Source organism: Maniola hyperantus, chromosome 11 (assembly GCF_902806685.2).
Source record: "Maniola hyperantus chromosome 11, iAphHyp1.2, whole genome shotgun sequence".
In the NCBI taxonomy this organism is placed as follows: domain Eukaryota; kingdom Metazoa; phylum Arthropoda; class Insecta; order Lepidoptera; family Nymphalidae; genus Maniola; species Maniola hyperantus.
The window spans coordinates 3,116,940-3,133,363 of record NC_048546.1 but is presented as its reverse complement, the minus strand read 5'-3'; the positions used below and the strand labels follow the sequence as shown (position 1 = coordinate 3,133,363).

Here is a 16,424-nt window from a genome sequence, read left to right as displayed (position 1 = left end):
TTATTGTAAATGTTTTTGGTAAAAAAAATAAAAAATACGAGACACACAGAGAGAGTACCTAGTACCTACCTAAACTTTCATTCAAAACCTAGAGTTTTGACCCTTTTCTTCAGGTATACTTGTATGATAAACTGCTGGTAGAGCATTGCAAACATTAGGTACCTACTCTCTAATCTAAACAACCTTAGTGATGGAAATGCATGCAAAACGTCTGTTCTAAAATTGCCACAGCACGAACCAGTAAACTCTTAACTGGAACAGCTCTAGATCACGGCATTCAAAGCGATTACCGATGACCTTTGCGGCAAGTATCGATCAATCAACTTTCAAAGGCGTTAACGATTACCATCACTAGACGAGTACCACTAGATATTGAGTGTCATCCAAACATCGGCGAATATAAGTGGGGTTGGTCGTAAGATGCTCATGCATGGAAAAACTTGCCTTTGTTTTTACAGCTTTATTTTCGTAGTATAACTCAAAACAGCTATTCTGTTTGGCAGTCATTTTTAGGGTTTCGTACCTCAAAAGGAAAAACGGAACCGTTATAGGATCACTTTGTTGTCTGTCTGTCTGTCTGTCTGTCTGTCTGTCTGTCTGTCAAGAAACCTACAGGGTACTTCCCGTTGACCTAGAATCATGAAATTTAGCAGGTAGGTAGATCTTATAGCTGACATTTGGGGAAAAATCTGAAAACCATGAATTTAGAGTTAGATCACACAAAAAAAAATTGAATTGTGGTCATGAACTAATAATTAGTATTTTCAACTTTCGAAGTGAGTGACTATATCAATAAGGGGTATCATATGAAAGGTCCTGTACATTCTAAAACAGATTGTTCATTTATTTTTATGCATCATAGTTTTTGAATTATCGTGCAAAATGTGAAAAAAACAGAACCCTCATTGCGCGAGCCTGACTCGCACTGGGCCGGTTTTTAAAATGGATGATAATTTTCGCATTACAGTACGCGGCCGAAAGCAGTGTACATCGACCTTTAGAAGGAGATCGCAGATTTGCAGAGCGCTGTCCCTCTCGTTGAGATCGACAAACGTCATATAGGTATGAGTGACAGAGACAACGCTCTACAAAACCGAAATGTCATTCTAAAGGCCGATGTATATTACTTTCAGCCGCGTACTGTGCTTCCATCTGAAAAAAGATCTGAGTTATTCACAAGTTGCATCTAAATATTACTTTAAAATTTCTAGACAGAGTAGGCAAAGGTATTCGCAATTTATTGACTCACAGGACTTCTTGAATAGGCGAAAGAATAAAAAAACCGGCAAGTGCGAGTCAGGCTCGCGCAACGAGGGTTCCGTAATACAGTCGTATTTTTTCGACATTTTGCACTTTAATTAAAAAACTGTGATGTATAAAAATAAATAAAAATCTGTTTTAGAATGCACAGGTAAAGCCATTTCATATGATACCCCACTTGATATAGTTATCTTACTTCGAAAATTGAAAATACTAATTAGGCATTAGTTCATGACCACCATTTTTTTTTGTCTAATGTAACCACAAATCCACGGTTTTCAGATTTTTCGCCGAATGTCTGCAATAAGATCTACCTACCTGCCAAATTTTATGATTCTAGGTCAACGGGAAGTACCCTGTAGGTTTCTTGACAGACAGACGGACAACAAAGTGATCTTATAAAGGTTCCGTTTTTCCTTTTGAGGTACGGAACCCTAAAAACAAATAAATAAAAGATACAAAGATACAAACGTCAGTAAATCAAATAAGACAAAGTAACAAAGCGTGTTCGCGGATGTTGGCTGGGAGCTACAAATTCTTGGCCGGTGCTTGCTGATGCGTTATTGATACACGACTCGTAACGGTCGAGCCGCTCCGGTGGCTTGCCTTGCCTGTACCTACACTACACCACCTGCCTATTGCGCAAACTGTATTGGACTAAGAGCCTGTGAGGGCTAGACCTTTATCAGTACCCTTATTATAAATGCGAAAGGTCTGTTTGTTGGTTTGTCCTTCAATAACGTCACAACAGACCTACGGAGCGACGAGATTTTTTTGCATTGGTATAGTTGATTGACCTTCCATGACCATAATATTAACACCGTAGCAGCTGACTCATTTCGAAGATTAGGATTTGTACTACGCAACTCTCGGGAGTTCCATAGTCCTTTGGTAATACGATTACTATATTACGCCTTAGTCCGAAGCAAGCTCGAAACAAGCACCTGTGTCTGGCATCCGTACGAGGCAAAGTACGGGCTTATATTAGAAAAAGTACAAAAGGCCTTCCTAAGATACCTGTATAAACGTTGCTATGGATATTACCCTTTCCTATACCCAACCAAATTTCTGTTAGGTTGCTTAGGTTTCAACTCCCTGGAGGTCCGACGCATTTGCGACCAACTGAAAATTATGTGTCAAATTTTGCGAGGAGATGTTAATGCTCCAGAACTTCAAGACCAACTGTGTCGCATACATGTCCCTGAATCCAACAGTAATCTTCGTCCACGAAAAAATAAACTTTTCGTGGTCCCACATCATCGCACTGTTGCTAGATCTATGTCACCTATACCCCGTTCATTAGCATCATTCAACGCGCTTTTGGACAATAATGCTCAATGGGACCCATTTAATGATGGGTCTATAATACTGGTTCGGGAGTTACTGAAGTACGCTGAGAGCATTGCATGAATATGTCATTCAATGTTCTCAGCGTACATATTCAAAATTCTTTGATCTTTTATCGTTATGTATTTTATGTCTTTTTTCTTGTACCTTTATTCGTATTTAAATGTATTATTAATCATCTAGTTAGTGTAAGTGGCACTGCCGTTCTAATTAGATATAAAATAAATAAAATAAATAAATAAAAAATAGTTAAAGACCTGAAGAGTGACATAGGCTACTTTTATCCTGGGAAATCAATGAGTCCCCACGGGATTTTTGAAAACTTAAATCCACGCGGACGAAGTCGCGGGCATCAGCTAGTAATTTTATAAAAGCTGAAAGTTTAAGCAGACTTATTGTTCCCAATAAAGGGAGGAACGATCAACGACTATGCAGTTTGGATCGTAGTGGCTTTGGCAGATAACAAGTAACATAGCTGGTTTATAAAATCTTACAACAAAGTATAAAGTGTAATTTTCTTATAATATATTTTACTAGCGACCCGCCCCGGCTTCGCATGGGTGCAATGTAGATACTAATGTAGTGTCACTGAGGTGTATTTGCCTCGGAAACTCTCAAAAGAGAGGATTTTTTCCGACCTAATTCACATTACTTAAATTTCTCTAGGGATCTCAAATTTTTTGAGAATTAAACTATAGCTATAAACCTGCCCCTTGAATCACTCTATCTATTGGTGAAAACCCCATTAAAATCCGTTGCGTAGTTTAAAAGATCTACGCGTTCATACATACATACAGACGCGGGAAGCGACTTTACTTTATACTATGTAGAGAAGAGATTCGGACTAGTATTAGAAATCACGCCATGCATTGCCAGACACTTACTGTCGTGGCAATCTCCTGCCAGACACCCTTCAATTTAAAGAAATAGTGTAGACACGCAGAGTAACTTACAGCTCTTATAAAATAACGAAGGTCTGGCCCTCACAGGCTTTCTCTCTCTATATGCTACTTGGTCATATTAAATAAGCTAATGCCCGAGACTTCGTTAGCGTGGATTTAGGGTTTAAGAAATCTTTGATTTTCCGGGATAAAAAGGAGCCTATCTCACTCTCCATGTTTTTAACTATGTATATTCATACAAAAAATCACGTCGATCTGTTGCTCCATTGCAGCGTGATTGGCAAACCAATAATAATTTTCATAATCATTTGATTTACACCTTTTGATGACCTTTGATGACTTTGTCAAACCTCCCATAAGACCAAACATGAGACAAGTTGGAATTTTCCATATCTAATCCAAAGTCCCATTTTTAATAGTGCAGAACTTACCTCTACGACGTCTGCTTCGGCTGTTTGTAATGTTGTGTGAATCAAGATTGAATAGCTATTTTCTGGGCTAGCACGCGCCAGTTAAGGCCAATATCACTTAAAATATATCACATAATTTTATTTGAAATGAAATAATCATTCAAATTATTATTTCATTTCATAGTTTTAATTCTATTCTTATTGTAAGATTTTCAATTTTAATCTGTATCTTTAATGTCTATCATTTTACTGTACCTAAAATTGTATTTGCAATGCCCTGACAGGGTCTCAAGTATATATTTAGCTTTAAGCACCCAGCATCAAGTAATATACATGAAAGCAAATTAATAAATATAATTTTAAAAAACCAATGTGACAGCAGCCAAGCGCTGTTCTTAAAATTAAAAAAATACCCTAATTACCCTATTAACATTAGTTGATTATGACAAAGTTTCTGGAACTTTTGAAAGTTTCGGAGCTTCCCAAAGTTTCAACACGGAACTATCAGAAGTTCCGGAACTTTGAACGTTTTGGAATAATAATATTATATTCTTGTCAATCTCGATCGTTACCTTATCCAACTTCCGTATCACAATGCCTCCATTTTTTGTATATTAACATCACTACCCATATTATAAATGCGAAAGTGTGTATGTTTGTTAGTTGTATTTCAATATAGCTAACAAACAAATAATTGATAGCCTCAATAGCTCAACCGGTAAAGGAGTGGACTGAAAACCGAAAGGTCGACGGCGACGGTTCAAACCCCGCCCGTTGCACTATTGTCGTACCTTCTCCTAGCACAAGCCTGACGCTTAGTTGGAGAGGAAAGGGGAATATTAGTCATTTAACATGGCTAATATTCATTATAAAAAAAAAACACGTCGCAGCGCAGCAATGGATCGACGTATTTTTTGCGTGGATATAGTCAATACTTTTTAGCCCGAAAAAACAGAGTTCCAAGGGATTTTTGAAATCCTAAATCCACGCGGATTCGCGCGATCGCGGGCATCAGCTAGTGAATTATAAATTAAATTCTAACAGATGCAGATGTCCAGTTAGTTAACTCGTAGCTTTAAACCGACCGCCACCACCGTTACGCGAAAATTGAAGTCATTTGCACGCCGCAAATCGCTCTTATTATATCCAAGTGGACTCACGTATTGTCTCGCTGGGACGCTGCTATTATTTTCATTATAATAATATACTTAGCGTTGCGAGTTAGTTATTGACAAGCGATTTTTTACCTCCTAAGTCCTACTTTTCTATAGACAAGTTTTTGTTGGGTTTCTGGGCTTTCTCTTCATTTTTCTGCGACGTAACTATACTACCTGCGATCGTTCTTTTACAGGAAGTTGTATATTGCAAATTGCAAATAGTTCTACTGATTACTCCTCACCAAAGAATCAGTAGAATACATAGTTTTTTTTTATTTTTTTTATTTTTTATTCAGATACAAGTTAGCCCTTGACTGCAATCTCACCTGGTGGTAAGTGCAGTCTAAGATGATGGGGGCTAACCTGGAAGGGGTATGGCAGTTTTTATTAAACCCATACCCCTTTGGTTTCTACACGGCATCGTACCGGAACGCTAAATCGCTTGGCGGCATGGCTTTGCCGGTAGGGTGGTAACTAGCCACGGCCGAAGCCTCCCACCAAACCAAAAACTAAAGAAAGAGAAGAATAAAACATTTAACTTTATTTTTATAGTTTATTATCTTTTAAATGAAAATGTTACAATAAAACTTATGGAGTCTAATCTCATTACAGTACGCGGCAGAAAGTAATGTACATCGGCCTTTAGAATGACATTTCGGCTTTGTAGAGCGTTGTCTCTGTCACTCATACCTAGGTATATGACGTTTTGTCGGTCTCAACGACAGGGACAATGCTCTACAAATCTGCTATCTCCTTCTAAAGGTCGATGTAAATTACTTTCTGCCGCGTACTATACCTACCTACCTACCTATATACCTACTGCTCAAGTTATACTTGCGTGGATTGGTGCCCAGAGTACTGCAAAAGAATATATTATTGCTCGGCACAAATATGCCTATAGGAGCATTCTTTGACTTTGCTCAGACTTTGAACTTGTAGACAGACAACAGACAGAATTATATCTCGTACATAAATCTGTCTCTTTTTAACTCTATAAGCAATCTGTCAAAGTCAAAGAACGCTCTTAAGGTGACGCAGGACGCTCGACCGAAATTGGCAGCGCACGTGGGTAACGTGTTTGCTTTTCACTTGACATTGTATGAGAAAGTTGAGAGGCACGATGATTATCACTGAAATCAAGCGCGCGAAAAAGGTTTAGGAAAAGTATTTTTGAGAAAAAACTACTGAATTTATGTTTGCAAAGTAAAGTTATTTCAACTAACGAATAAATAAACTACGTCTAATGATAAATTGTTTTACAATTTTCATATCCCTAATCTTATTTATTTACGCCCAAAGTTGTCATAAATTTAGTGTTAAAATAGGAATCTTTTGAGGCTCGTAACTTTTAAATCAATATTTTTTTCAATGTTTTAGATATCATTGAACCTAGATAATGACGAGATAAATCAATATAATTCATAGTTTTGTGCGTACAATATCGAATATTGTTGTATTTTCCCTCCTACGTTTGTATGGAGAAAGCACCGAACTGAGTCCCCTTAAAGGCATGTTTGCGCCTGGGGTCGGCTATGCGAGTACACGGCGTAAGAAAAATATGTATTTCTCTTGACATTAGAATAGAATAGAATATATTTTTATTCAAGTAAACTTTTACAAGTGCTTTTGAATCGTCAACTAGTTTAATTTACCACTGGTTCCGAATGTCGTTCCTACTAAGATTTTTTTAATATTATTATTATTTTACATTATAATGATAATTAATTAAATGCTTTGTGTCTATATGTGTTAATAATATCGTGTGTTTGTTATTGCAGGGCGTGTTGCAGCCAACGCAAGTGCGGTGATGCGCCGGGAGCGCCCGCGTTCGACACATGCATGCCGCCCGCGCACCCGGTCAGTGCACACCTTTATATCATTTACGGAAAACTCAATAGTATAAGTCCCGCAAATTGCTAATGCGCGTGGCCGCCATTTTAGTGACGTCAGCCCTAGACTGAAGTTTCGAGCTGATGGTATATTTTTACTTAAATATACGTCTAATGACGTCATTTCGATGTTAATGAGACATAGTTACAGCGCAATAGCAATTAGCACCACAGAGTAGGATGTTATGTATCACAGTCAAATATGAGAAAATACTCGGAAAATTCAGAAACCCGCGTTCCGAGCGCTTTGTTCAGCGAAGTCTTTAGTATTCATGCATGCAAACCGGGTGTCATGATTTTTTAGTATTTGAAAAAAAAATTGACTTCACCGGTGTGCCTTGCTCCTAATAGTGGCACTCTGATAAATTCAAACTCAAACTCAACTCAACAACATCAGTAGGTACCCTTATTATAAAAGGTTTTTGAAATTCCACCCCTAAGTGGGTTAAATGGAGGATGGAAGTGTGTATGGAAGTCTGAAAGACCGTAATTTTTAAAGCTTTCGGTTAAAATAAAAAAATACGTATTTCACGATTATCGAAAATTCTTCTACCAAGGGGGATAAATAGGTAGGTAAAAAGTTTGTATGAAAGTCCGTCATTTTTCAAGTTATTTCCATGAAAATTCGTATTTGGGTTTTCGGTCACAAATGAAGAAATACGTGTTTCAGGATTTTTGGAAATTAAACCCTCATGTTGATTTTCTGAATTCCACCCGAGCGAAGCCGGGGCGGGTCAGCTAGTAACTAAATACCAGTGTTAATTTTTGAAAAAAAAAGGAAAACCTTTTGTTTGAAAAGTGTGTCACACTTTACAACTTACATTTCAGTGACGTCGTATACAAAATAGATTTTAATATGTAGGTAATTATTGAATAAAAATAAATTTGCCACCATTTTAATAGCATATAAAAATTAATTTTCATAAAGTTTTCAATGCACAGAAGCACCTGTCTTTATACTTACAGAATAATATAGCAGATAAACGTTATACAAATGGCCCTTTAAGTCGTAAAGACTAGATATTACGACGCTTACGCGAGCATAAACTTGTCTCGAGCTATTAAAATAAACTTTCTCTCATTCCCATACTTGTATTAACAAATGCACTTTTTACTGCTTATTTATTAACTGATTTATAACGAAGTCCGTAAACGGTGTGCTGATAACGAAACGAGAGTCCGTCCGTAACAGTATTTTTTATACTTATCGATACGATATTAGTATGAGCGATATACGATTTTGTCGCACGTGTACCGATGTATAAAAGTCATTATTAAAAAGTCTTCATTTTAGAGCGTGTAAACTTTTGTTTGCACCCTATGGCTTAATGTCTAAAAGGAATAGGTGACTGACTGACTGACTGATCAATCAACCGGATCGGGCTAAAATTTGGCATGCATACCTATAGACATTATGACATAGGCATCCGCTAAGAAAGGATTTTTGAAAATTCAACCTCTAAAGGGGAGAAACAGGGGTTTGAAATTTGTGTAGTCCACGCGGACGAAGTCGCGAGCATAAGCTAGTTATGAATATAATATGTAAAAAAGCCGGGAATTCGTAGTTACAAAAAAAGCGCTGGCTTTACTCTGCTTATGCTTCAAGAATAGTATGGAATATAAATTAAATTAGTATTTTAAAATATAGGAAAGTCATTGTATTTATAACAATATACTTGTATGGTTATAAACGAAGAGGAGTATTTGCCATGCAAACATTTTGCCATCGCAAACTTTACATTCAAAAAGATACATTATGGTAGTATTCCTTAGTAAACCTTAACCAAAACCAGTGTACCATAGTAACATTTTTATATATTTTTTACATATTATTATCGTTTTATAAGTCCATAATTCTCTCACATTGTCGGCCTATAAGTTCGGTACCTACCGTCCGACATAGCTATCGTATCGATTAATGTGAAATTCTCTAACTGTGTAGTAAGAAAATTCCTTTTCCTGTATGCAGCCAGGATTGCCATATTAGTCCAAATACAAGTTTAAAATGGTTTGATCAACTGAGATGCGTGGAAGCTGGATTTTACCTCTATTCGGTTAGGCTATAGATAGGCTACAGAATCGGTAGGTATGTTTATGGATTAGAACTCAAACTTACATTATCTTCAAGTTCCATATACAAGAAGCTTAGCCAGAGTTAACGCAGTTTTTAAAATGGATTTTTATAAAATTCGGCAATCCTGTTTTCTACGATAAACTCAATGTATGTCGGATTTTACGGTACGGTACGGTTAAACAGTACCTACCTACTTTTCAAACGAGTGCTAAAACAGATCAAATGTACCAAGTTTGACAATATTTCACGGTCTAGGTCGTAGACAGCAAAATCCGAATTGGATGAGGAGCACTGCGTAGTGCGAAAGCGAAGTCACGCAAGCATATCCTATAGCACTATTCATTCGCGGCGTTCGCGGTGCGATTTGGTATTCATTTTTTAAAAGAATGTTATTGATTTTTTTAAGCCATGTCAATCATGACTTGGCTTGTGCTAGGAGTAGGTATGTACCATAGCGCAACGAGTGGAGTTTGAACCTCTGACATTTCACAATTCAGTCCCATCCGACTGTTGAGAGGTTATCATGTTAATATAATGTGCGGCAGTAGGTAGTAAAGTAATAACCAATACACTTGAGCACGTGAACGCTTTCCACAGCCATGCATGCATATTTCATGAGAGCGGATAATGTTACTACAAGGTGCGGCACAATTTCTTTCTGAAAATAATATACGCGCCTCCTTATGAAAAGCTTATTCCCGCGAATTCGTCCGCGTGGGCTACACAAATCTCAAACCCCTATTTTACCCCCTTAGGAATTGAATTTTCAAAACTTCCTTTTTTACCGGACGTCTACGTCATAACAGCTATTTCAGCCCGATCCATCCAGTAGTTTGAGGTGTGCGTTGATAGACCAGTCAGTCAGTCAGTAAGTCCCCTTTTCCTTTTATATATTTAGAAGATTATATTTTGGCATCTAGACTCCGTGAAAATACGGGTATAAAAAAATATCTAAGACATGTCATAAGTTACCATATTGTAATATAAAAAAAAAAAGTTACCATACAAAACGAAAAGGAACGTTTCTTCACGGACTCGGATCGGTTGAGTACGTAACCGTGCGTCGTAAGCCGCTGGGGCAAGAACTATGAAATTTTGACGTAAGTAGATAGGTTTCTTGTATGAGATGAGGCACACACTCACTAAGACATGCTGTTTGGAAATTCCATCCCTAAGAGTATTAAAATATAAGGGACGAAAGTTTGCACGAAAGCCCGTCATATCTCATATTCAGGTTGTTATTTGTGAAATTTGGTGTTTCGGGCAAAAATGTCGAGGAAATTTTTGTTCAGAAATTTCACTTCAGCGAAGCTGGAGCGGGCCAGCTTGTTAAACCACTAAGCTTAAAGAAACAAACTCAAAGCAAATAGCTTTATTTTGTGAAATACTTTTATTGAAGTTTCCGGTATCTTCATTTATTCCGTAGAAGCGCAGCTGTCAACTTTGACAGCTATTATCGAGCCCCTGAGCACTCAATCGTTAGGATAAATTGCTTTTATCTAAAAATGGACTCGATATTTTATACTTTTCCATTTATTCCCCTCCACGGTGGAGCTTAGCTGACGTTGACAGATGTCAAAGGCAGCCATCTTTAAAACTTGTTTTGCGGCAGCGGCAAATCGGAAAGTTGAGATAATTTTTAGCTGAATATAAACTTTAAAAGCGTTTTAATAGGCGTGAGCGTGGCGTGAGTAATGACTGGTCGATTAAATAATGTTATATCATTTTGAATTGGATGTTTAATATATATTTACAAACATTTGCATAAAAACCCAATTAAGTAACATTCAATGCGAATTAAATGATATTCATTAGTTTGTACATACACTATTTTTATAAAAAACCGGCCAAGTGCGAGTCAGGCTCGTGCGATGAGGGTTCCGTACTACAGTCGTATTTTTTCGACATTTTGCACGATAATTCAAAAACTATGATGCATAAAAATAAATAAAAATCTGTTTTAGAATGTACAGGTGAAGACCTTTCATATGATACCCCACTTGATATAGTCACTCACTTCGAAAGTTGAAAATACTAATTATTAGTTCATGACCACAATTTAATTTTTTTTGTGTGATCTAACCCTAAATTCACGGTTTTCACATTTTTCCCCAAATGTCAGCTATAAGATCTACGTACCTGCCAAATTTCATGATTCTAGGTCAACGGGAAGTACCCTGTAGGTTTCTTGACAGACAGACGGACAGACAGACAGACAACTAAGTGATCCTATAAGGGTTCCGTTTTTCATTTTGAGGTACGGAACCCTAAAAACTAGACGATACCGGCGATTTCGTTTTGTTGAAAACTTAAGCGAACTCTTCGATTTTCCGGGACAAAAAATGATGCCCGCGACTTCGTCCCCGTGGAATTATTTTTTTGTAAATCCCGTGGGATCTCTTTGATTCAAAAAGTAGCCTATGTCTATAGGGAGGCCTTTGCCCAGACGTGGGACAGCACAGGCTGATTTAGATTAGATTAGATACATTTAGTTAGATTCTCCATTTACATGGATGACAAACTAGATACTACTAGGTCTTTAGAAACCCTCCATCAAATACTCAACACCAAATTCGCAATATACCTACTCGTTTAAACGTTTTCGTCTGGGTGTACCTAAATATTGCAGGCCTTTGTCAGTAGGTACACTGCAGTTAGGATCATTGCATCGCAATTCGCAATGCAAATCAAAGAGCACTGCGAACGCCGCATTTATCACTCGCAGCTAGCATCCGCTCATTTTTAAGGTTCCGTACTATTGTACAAACCTACATCGCGGTCCTAAACAAAACGTATGAGTCCACGAGCCCACGCCACGTTCAATAAATCTGGCATACCTACTTGTACCTCATTGACCACCTTCCTGCTACGTTATAAAACGTTAACTGCGGATCATGAAATCCTGTATTCGATTCCCGAGCTGGGCTAAAAAAAAGTAAACGAGATTTTTTGTTTTTCTGAACCTTAGTTCTGAACATATTCACAGACTAGCTTATACTCGCGACTTCGTCCGCGTGGACTACACAAATTTCGAACCCCTATTTCACCCCCTTAGGGGTTGAATTTTCAAAAATCCTTTCTTAGCCAAAATCTTTTCTTTATGCCAAATTTCAGCCCGATCCGTCCAGTAGTTTGAGCTGTGCGTTGATAGATCAGTCAGTCAGTCTGTCACCTTTTCCTTTTATATTATTTAGATCAGGGAAGATGGTAGTGTTACACCGTCCTCCACCAACTTCTCTACTCGCCCGAAGTCGCACCAAAAGACTTCCATTTTTACCATTTTCAAAAATAAAAATAAAAAACAACCTGTAGTATTCTGTAAGTATGTTATGTTACAGACAGATGGTAGACAGGCATGTTTTTCCGCTAAGAGCTAAAACTTAAAAGTCATCGAACCTGTAACGCACGAGACCGACTCGCTCTTGACCGGTTTTCGTAACCGTGCTTCCAGGTCAGAGACTGCAAACATTTGCATTTTTACTCTCCGAATGTTTATTTAGAGAAAGTAATTTTTTACTTTTTTTCCACTTTTATTTTCTTTGTGTGTGGAATTTGCTTTAAAATGCTTTGCTCATGCTTGTAAATGCTGCGCCGCAAATGTTCTTTTAAAAATTCAGAGCGCTTCTAGAGTGGGATGCGCTTTTCAAATATTTTTATTACGGTACGACTGCCTTTATTTACCTACTTTACAATTGTAGAATTGTAATATAAGTCCTGCAAATTGCTAATGCGCGTGGCCGCGATTTTAGTGACGTCAGCACTAGACTGAAGTTTCGAGCTGATGGTATATTTTTGGCTATAGCTCAACCGGTAAAGGAGTGGACTGAAAACCGAAAGGTCGACGGTTCAAACCCCGCCCGTTGCACTATTGTCGTACCTACTCCTAGCACAAGCTTGACGCTTAGTTGGAGAGGAAAAAGGAATATTAGTCATTTAACATGTCTAATATTCTTTTTTTTTTTAAATAGCTATGTGCAATGTGCATGCCAAATTTCAGCTCGATCCGTCCAGCAAAGTTGATAGATCAGTCAGTCAGTCTTTCCTTTTATTTATTTAGATGTAAATGCTCCTAGTCAGTACGCATCCTTATATTTTACCGTATACAAAATGATATACAAACTTTAAAGCTGGATGTTACGATGTCAAAACGATTCAACTGAAGCAAAGATATTACTAATAAGAGAATGTAATTGACCGCAGATTACTGTGTGAGATAAACAAAATTCTATTAAAAGATGCCCTGAGCCGAGATGTAATTACAAAGTGCGGGCAATGAAAACTGTGAGATAAGATTGTACCAAGAATGTTGTTCTCACACTTGCTTACACTTGGTTTGTTATAATAGAGAGAGACCTAGCGCGTGCCAGACCTTCGTTATTTTATAAACGCTGAAAGTTTCTTTGCGTATTGTCCCCAACACTGCAGTGTTGGGGACAGGAACGACCACCGACTATGAAGTTTGGATCGTTCCTCCACGTGTTGGGGAAAATACGCAAACAAACTTTCAGCTTTTGTAAAATAGCGAAGGTTTGGCACGCGCTGGCTCTTAGTCCATAACTTGTATGCTTGTAAACACGCAGGTTTTTTATGCAGTTTGTGAATGAAATCGTTTAGCCAGCAAGATAACACCTTGTTTCTTATTATTGTTTGGGTATGCATGCAAACAACTTTTGAGCAATCCATTACTTACTTTTAATAATATAAACTGTCTGTGTCTGTCTATCTGTCTGTCTGTACCTGCTAGCTTTAGTTTAACCGATTTAATGAAATTTGGTAAGTAGGAGAGTTACTTAGTTTAAATCCCGGGGACGGACACAGGCTACTTTTTATTCCGGAAAATCAAAGAGTTCCCACGGGATTCCTAAAGGCCCATCCGTTGAAGCGATTCATTATGAAATTTGGTACTGGAAATTGACTTAGGTAACTTTTTACCCCGGAAAAGGAAAAAGTTCCCACGGGGTTATTTAAGAAACCTAAATCCACGCTGACGAGACGTTGCGAGCATCGATAGTTTGATATATTCTGTGATTATCCCCCAATTGCATGAGATTGCAAGTCAGGTGTATCTAATTGAATCAGAAAAAACCGGCCAAGTGCGAGTCAGGCTCGCGCAATGAGGGTTCCGTACTACAGTCGTATTTTTTCGACATTTTGCACGATAATTCAAAAACTATGATGCATAAAAATAAATAAAAATCTGTTTTAGAATGTACAGGTGAAGACCTTTCATATGATACCCCACTTGATATAGTCACTCACTTCGAAAGTTGAAAATACTAATTATTAGTTCATGACCACAATTAAATTTTTTTTGTGTGATCTAACCCTAAATTCACGGTTTTTAGATTTTTCCCCAAATGTCAGCTATAAGATCTACCTACCTGCCAAATTTCATGATTCTAGGTCAACGGGAAGTACCCTGTAGGTTTCTTGACAAACAGACGGACAGACAGACAGACAGACAGACAACAAAGGGATCCTATCTATTTTAAGACTTGTCTGTAGACCACGGGCCGTAAAGTAGATACGGTTAAAGTATAAAAATGGATACAACCAATGACCCATTGCAAAGTAAATGGAGCGAAACAAAGGGTGGCCTGCTCCGGAATTAAGATTATATTATTATAGGCTATTTTATAATGGTTGAAATTAACTGTTTATGTAGGTATTTAAAAAACCGGCTAAGTGCGAGTAAGACTCCATTAGAAGTATTTGACGACCTCCCTGGCGCAGTGGTGAGCGCTGTGGTCTTAATAGTGGGAGGTCCCGGGTTCGATTCCTGGCAGGGGTTTGGAATTTTATAATTTCTAAATTTCTGGTCTGGTCTGGTGGGAGGCTTCGGCCGTGGCTAGTTACCACCCTACCGGCAAAGCCGTGCCGCCAAGCGATTTAGCGTTCCGGTACGATGCCGTGTAGAAACCAAAGGGGTATGGGTTTAATAAAAACTGCCATACCCCTTCCAGGTTAGCCCGCTATCATCTTAGACTGCATCATCACTTACCACCAGGTGAGATTGCAGTCAAGGGCTGACTTGTATCTGTATAAATAAATAAATAAATAAGACTCGCGCACCGTGGGTTCCGTACTACAATTGTATTTTTTCGACATTTTGCATGGCAAATCCAAAAACTATTATGAAAATAAAAAATAAAAATCTGTTTTAGAATTTACAGGTAATGCCCTCTTATATGATACTCCACTTGTCGTAGTAATCTTACTTTAAAAGTTCAAATACTAGTTATTTGTTCATGAACACATTTAATTTTTTTGTGATTTATCACAGTTTTCAGACTTTTCCGACCTTTTTGAACACTGCAGTTACATTAAAACTAAATGTTAAAAGCAACTGCGAAAACTATTCATTACGGTTTGCAATATTTAGTTTAATGATTGTTATTAAAATACTTGCAGAAAGCTCTTGAGCTACTATGCCATTTCCGGTTATAAAAACCAGAGCCGGATTATAAAAATAAGTATAAAGAAACATTTCTAGGACTAAAATAATCGCCTTTCGCAAGCTCAAACCATCAACCTCCCTGAGGCTTGTAAGTCTCAAAAGTGTTAGGTCTCGGGTTTGATTCCCGGCACGGGTAGTTTGGAAATTTATAATTTCTAAATTTTGTCTAGTTTGACCCGGTCACCGGCAAGTGCACCAAGCGATTTAACATTCTGGTATGATGCCGAGTAAAAGCTGAAGTTTAATTTATAGGTTAAAAAAATCCTCTTCTGGGTTAGCCCGCTTCCACCTTAGACTGCATTATCACATGGACTAAATTGTATTTGAATAACTACGGAACCCTAAAAACGAACTTAAAAATTCAAACTTCTAGCTCATTACCTCTCTTCTTCATCAACAATTATGTAACTACAATTTCGGTACATAAAAAAAACAATTAAATAAAATAAAAACTGGCCAAGTGCAAGTCAGGCTCGCGCACCGATGGTTCCGTGGTACAGTCGTATTTTTTGTCATTTTGCATGATAAATCAAAAATAAATAAAAATCATTTTAGAATGTACAATTAGTAAAACCCTTTCATATGATATCTCACTATAGTATAGCCTCTGACACTGGATAGCTAAGACAAATCACGAAGCTGGCAACCTGGTTTTCAAATATAATATAACAGACATACAGATATAATAATAAGGCCGGGAGCCGCAGCAGAAACAGCTGAAAACGGCAAGCGGCCCAAGTATGCCTGTCGTATCGAGTTACATTTTTGTTCCGTTTGCCGTGGAGACCCTGGGGCCATGGAGTCTTAGTGCTAACAATTTTTTACGAGACATTTCACCGCGATTAGAAGCTTCATCTGGTGACAGAAGGGCTGGCTCATTTTTTGCGCAACGGATCAGCCTGGCTGTCCAGCGCGGAAATGCAGCCAG

The 16,424-nt window shown here is 37.9% G+C and overlaps 1 protein-coding gene across 2 annotated transcripts in view; it reads left to right on the top strand.

Annotated features, from left to right (window-relative positions):
- The window catches only part of Sb (serine proteinase stubble), a 154,281-nt gene that overhangs the window by 22,411 nt on the left and 115,446 nt on the right, over positions 1 to 16,424 (top strand). For both annotated transcript variants that reach the window (XM_069501930.1, XM_034973072.2), the window contains exon 2: positions 6,855 to 6,933. In XM_069501930.1, the coding sequence (XP_069358031.1) occupies positions 6,912 to 6,933 (22 nt within the window). In that variant the 5' untranslated portion in view covers positions 6,855 to 6,911. The remainder of the gene's footprint in view (positions 1 to 6,854; positions 6,934 to 16,424) is intronic.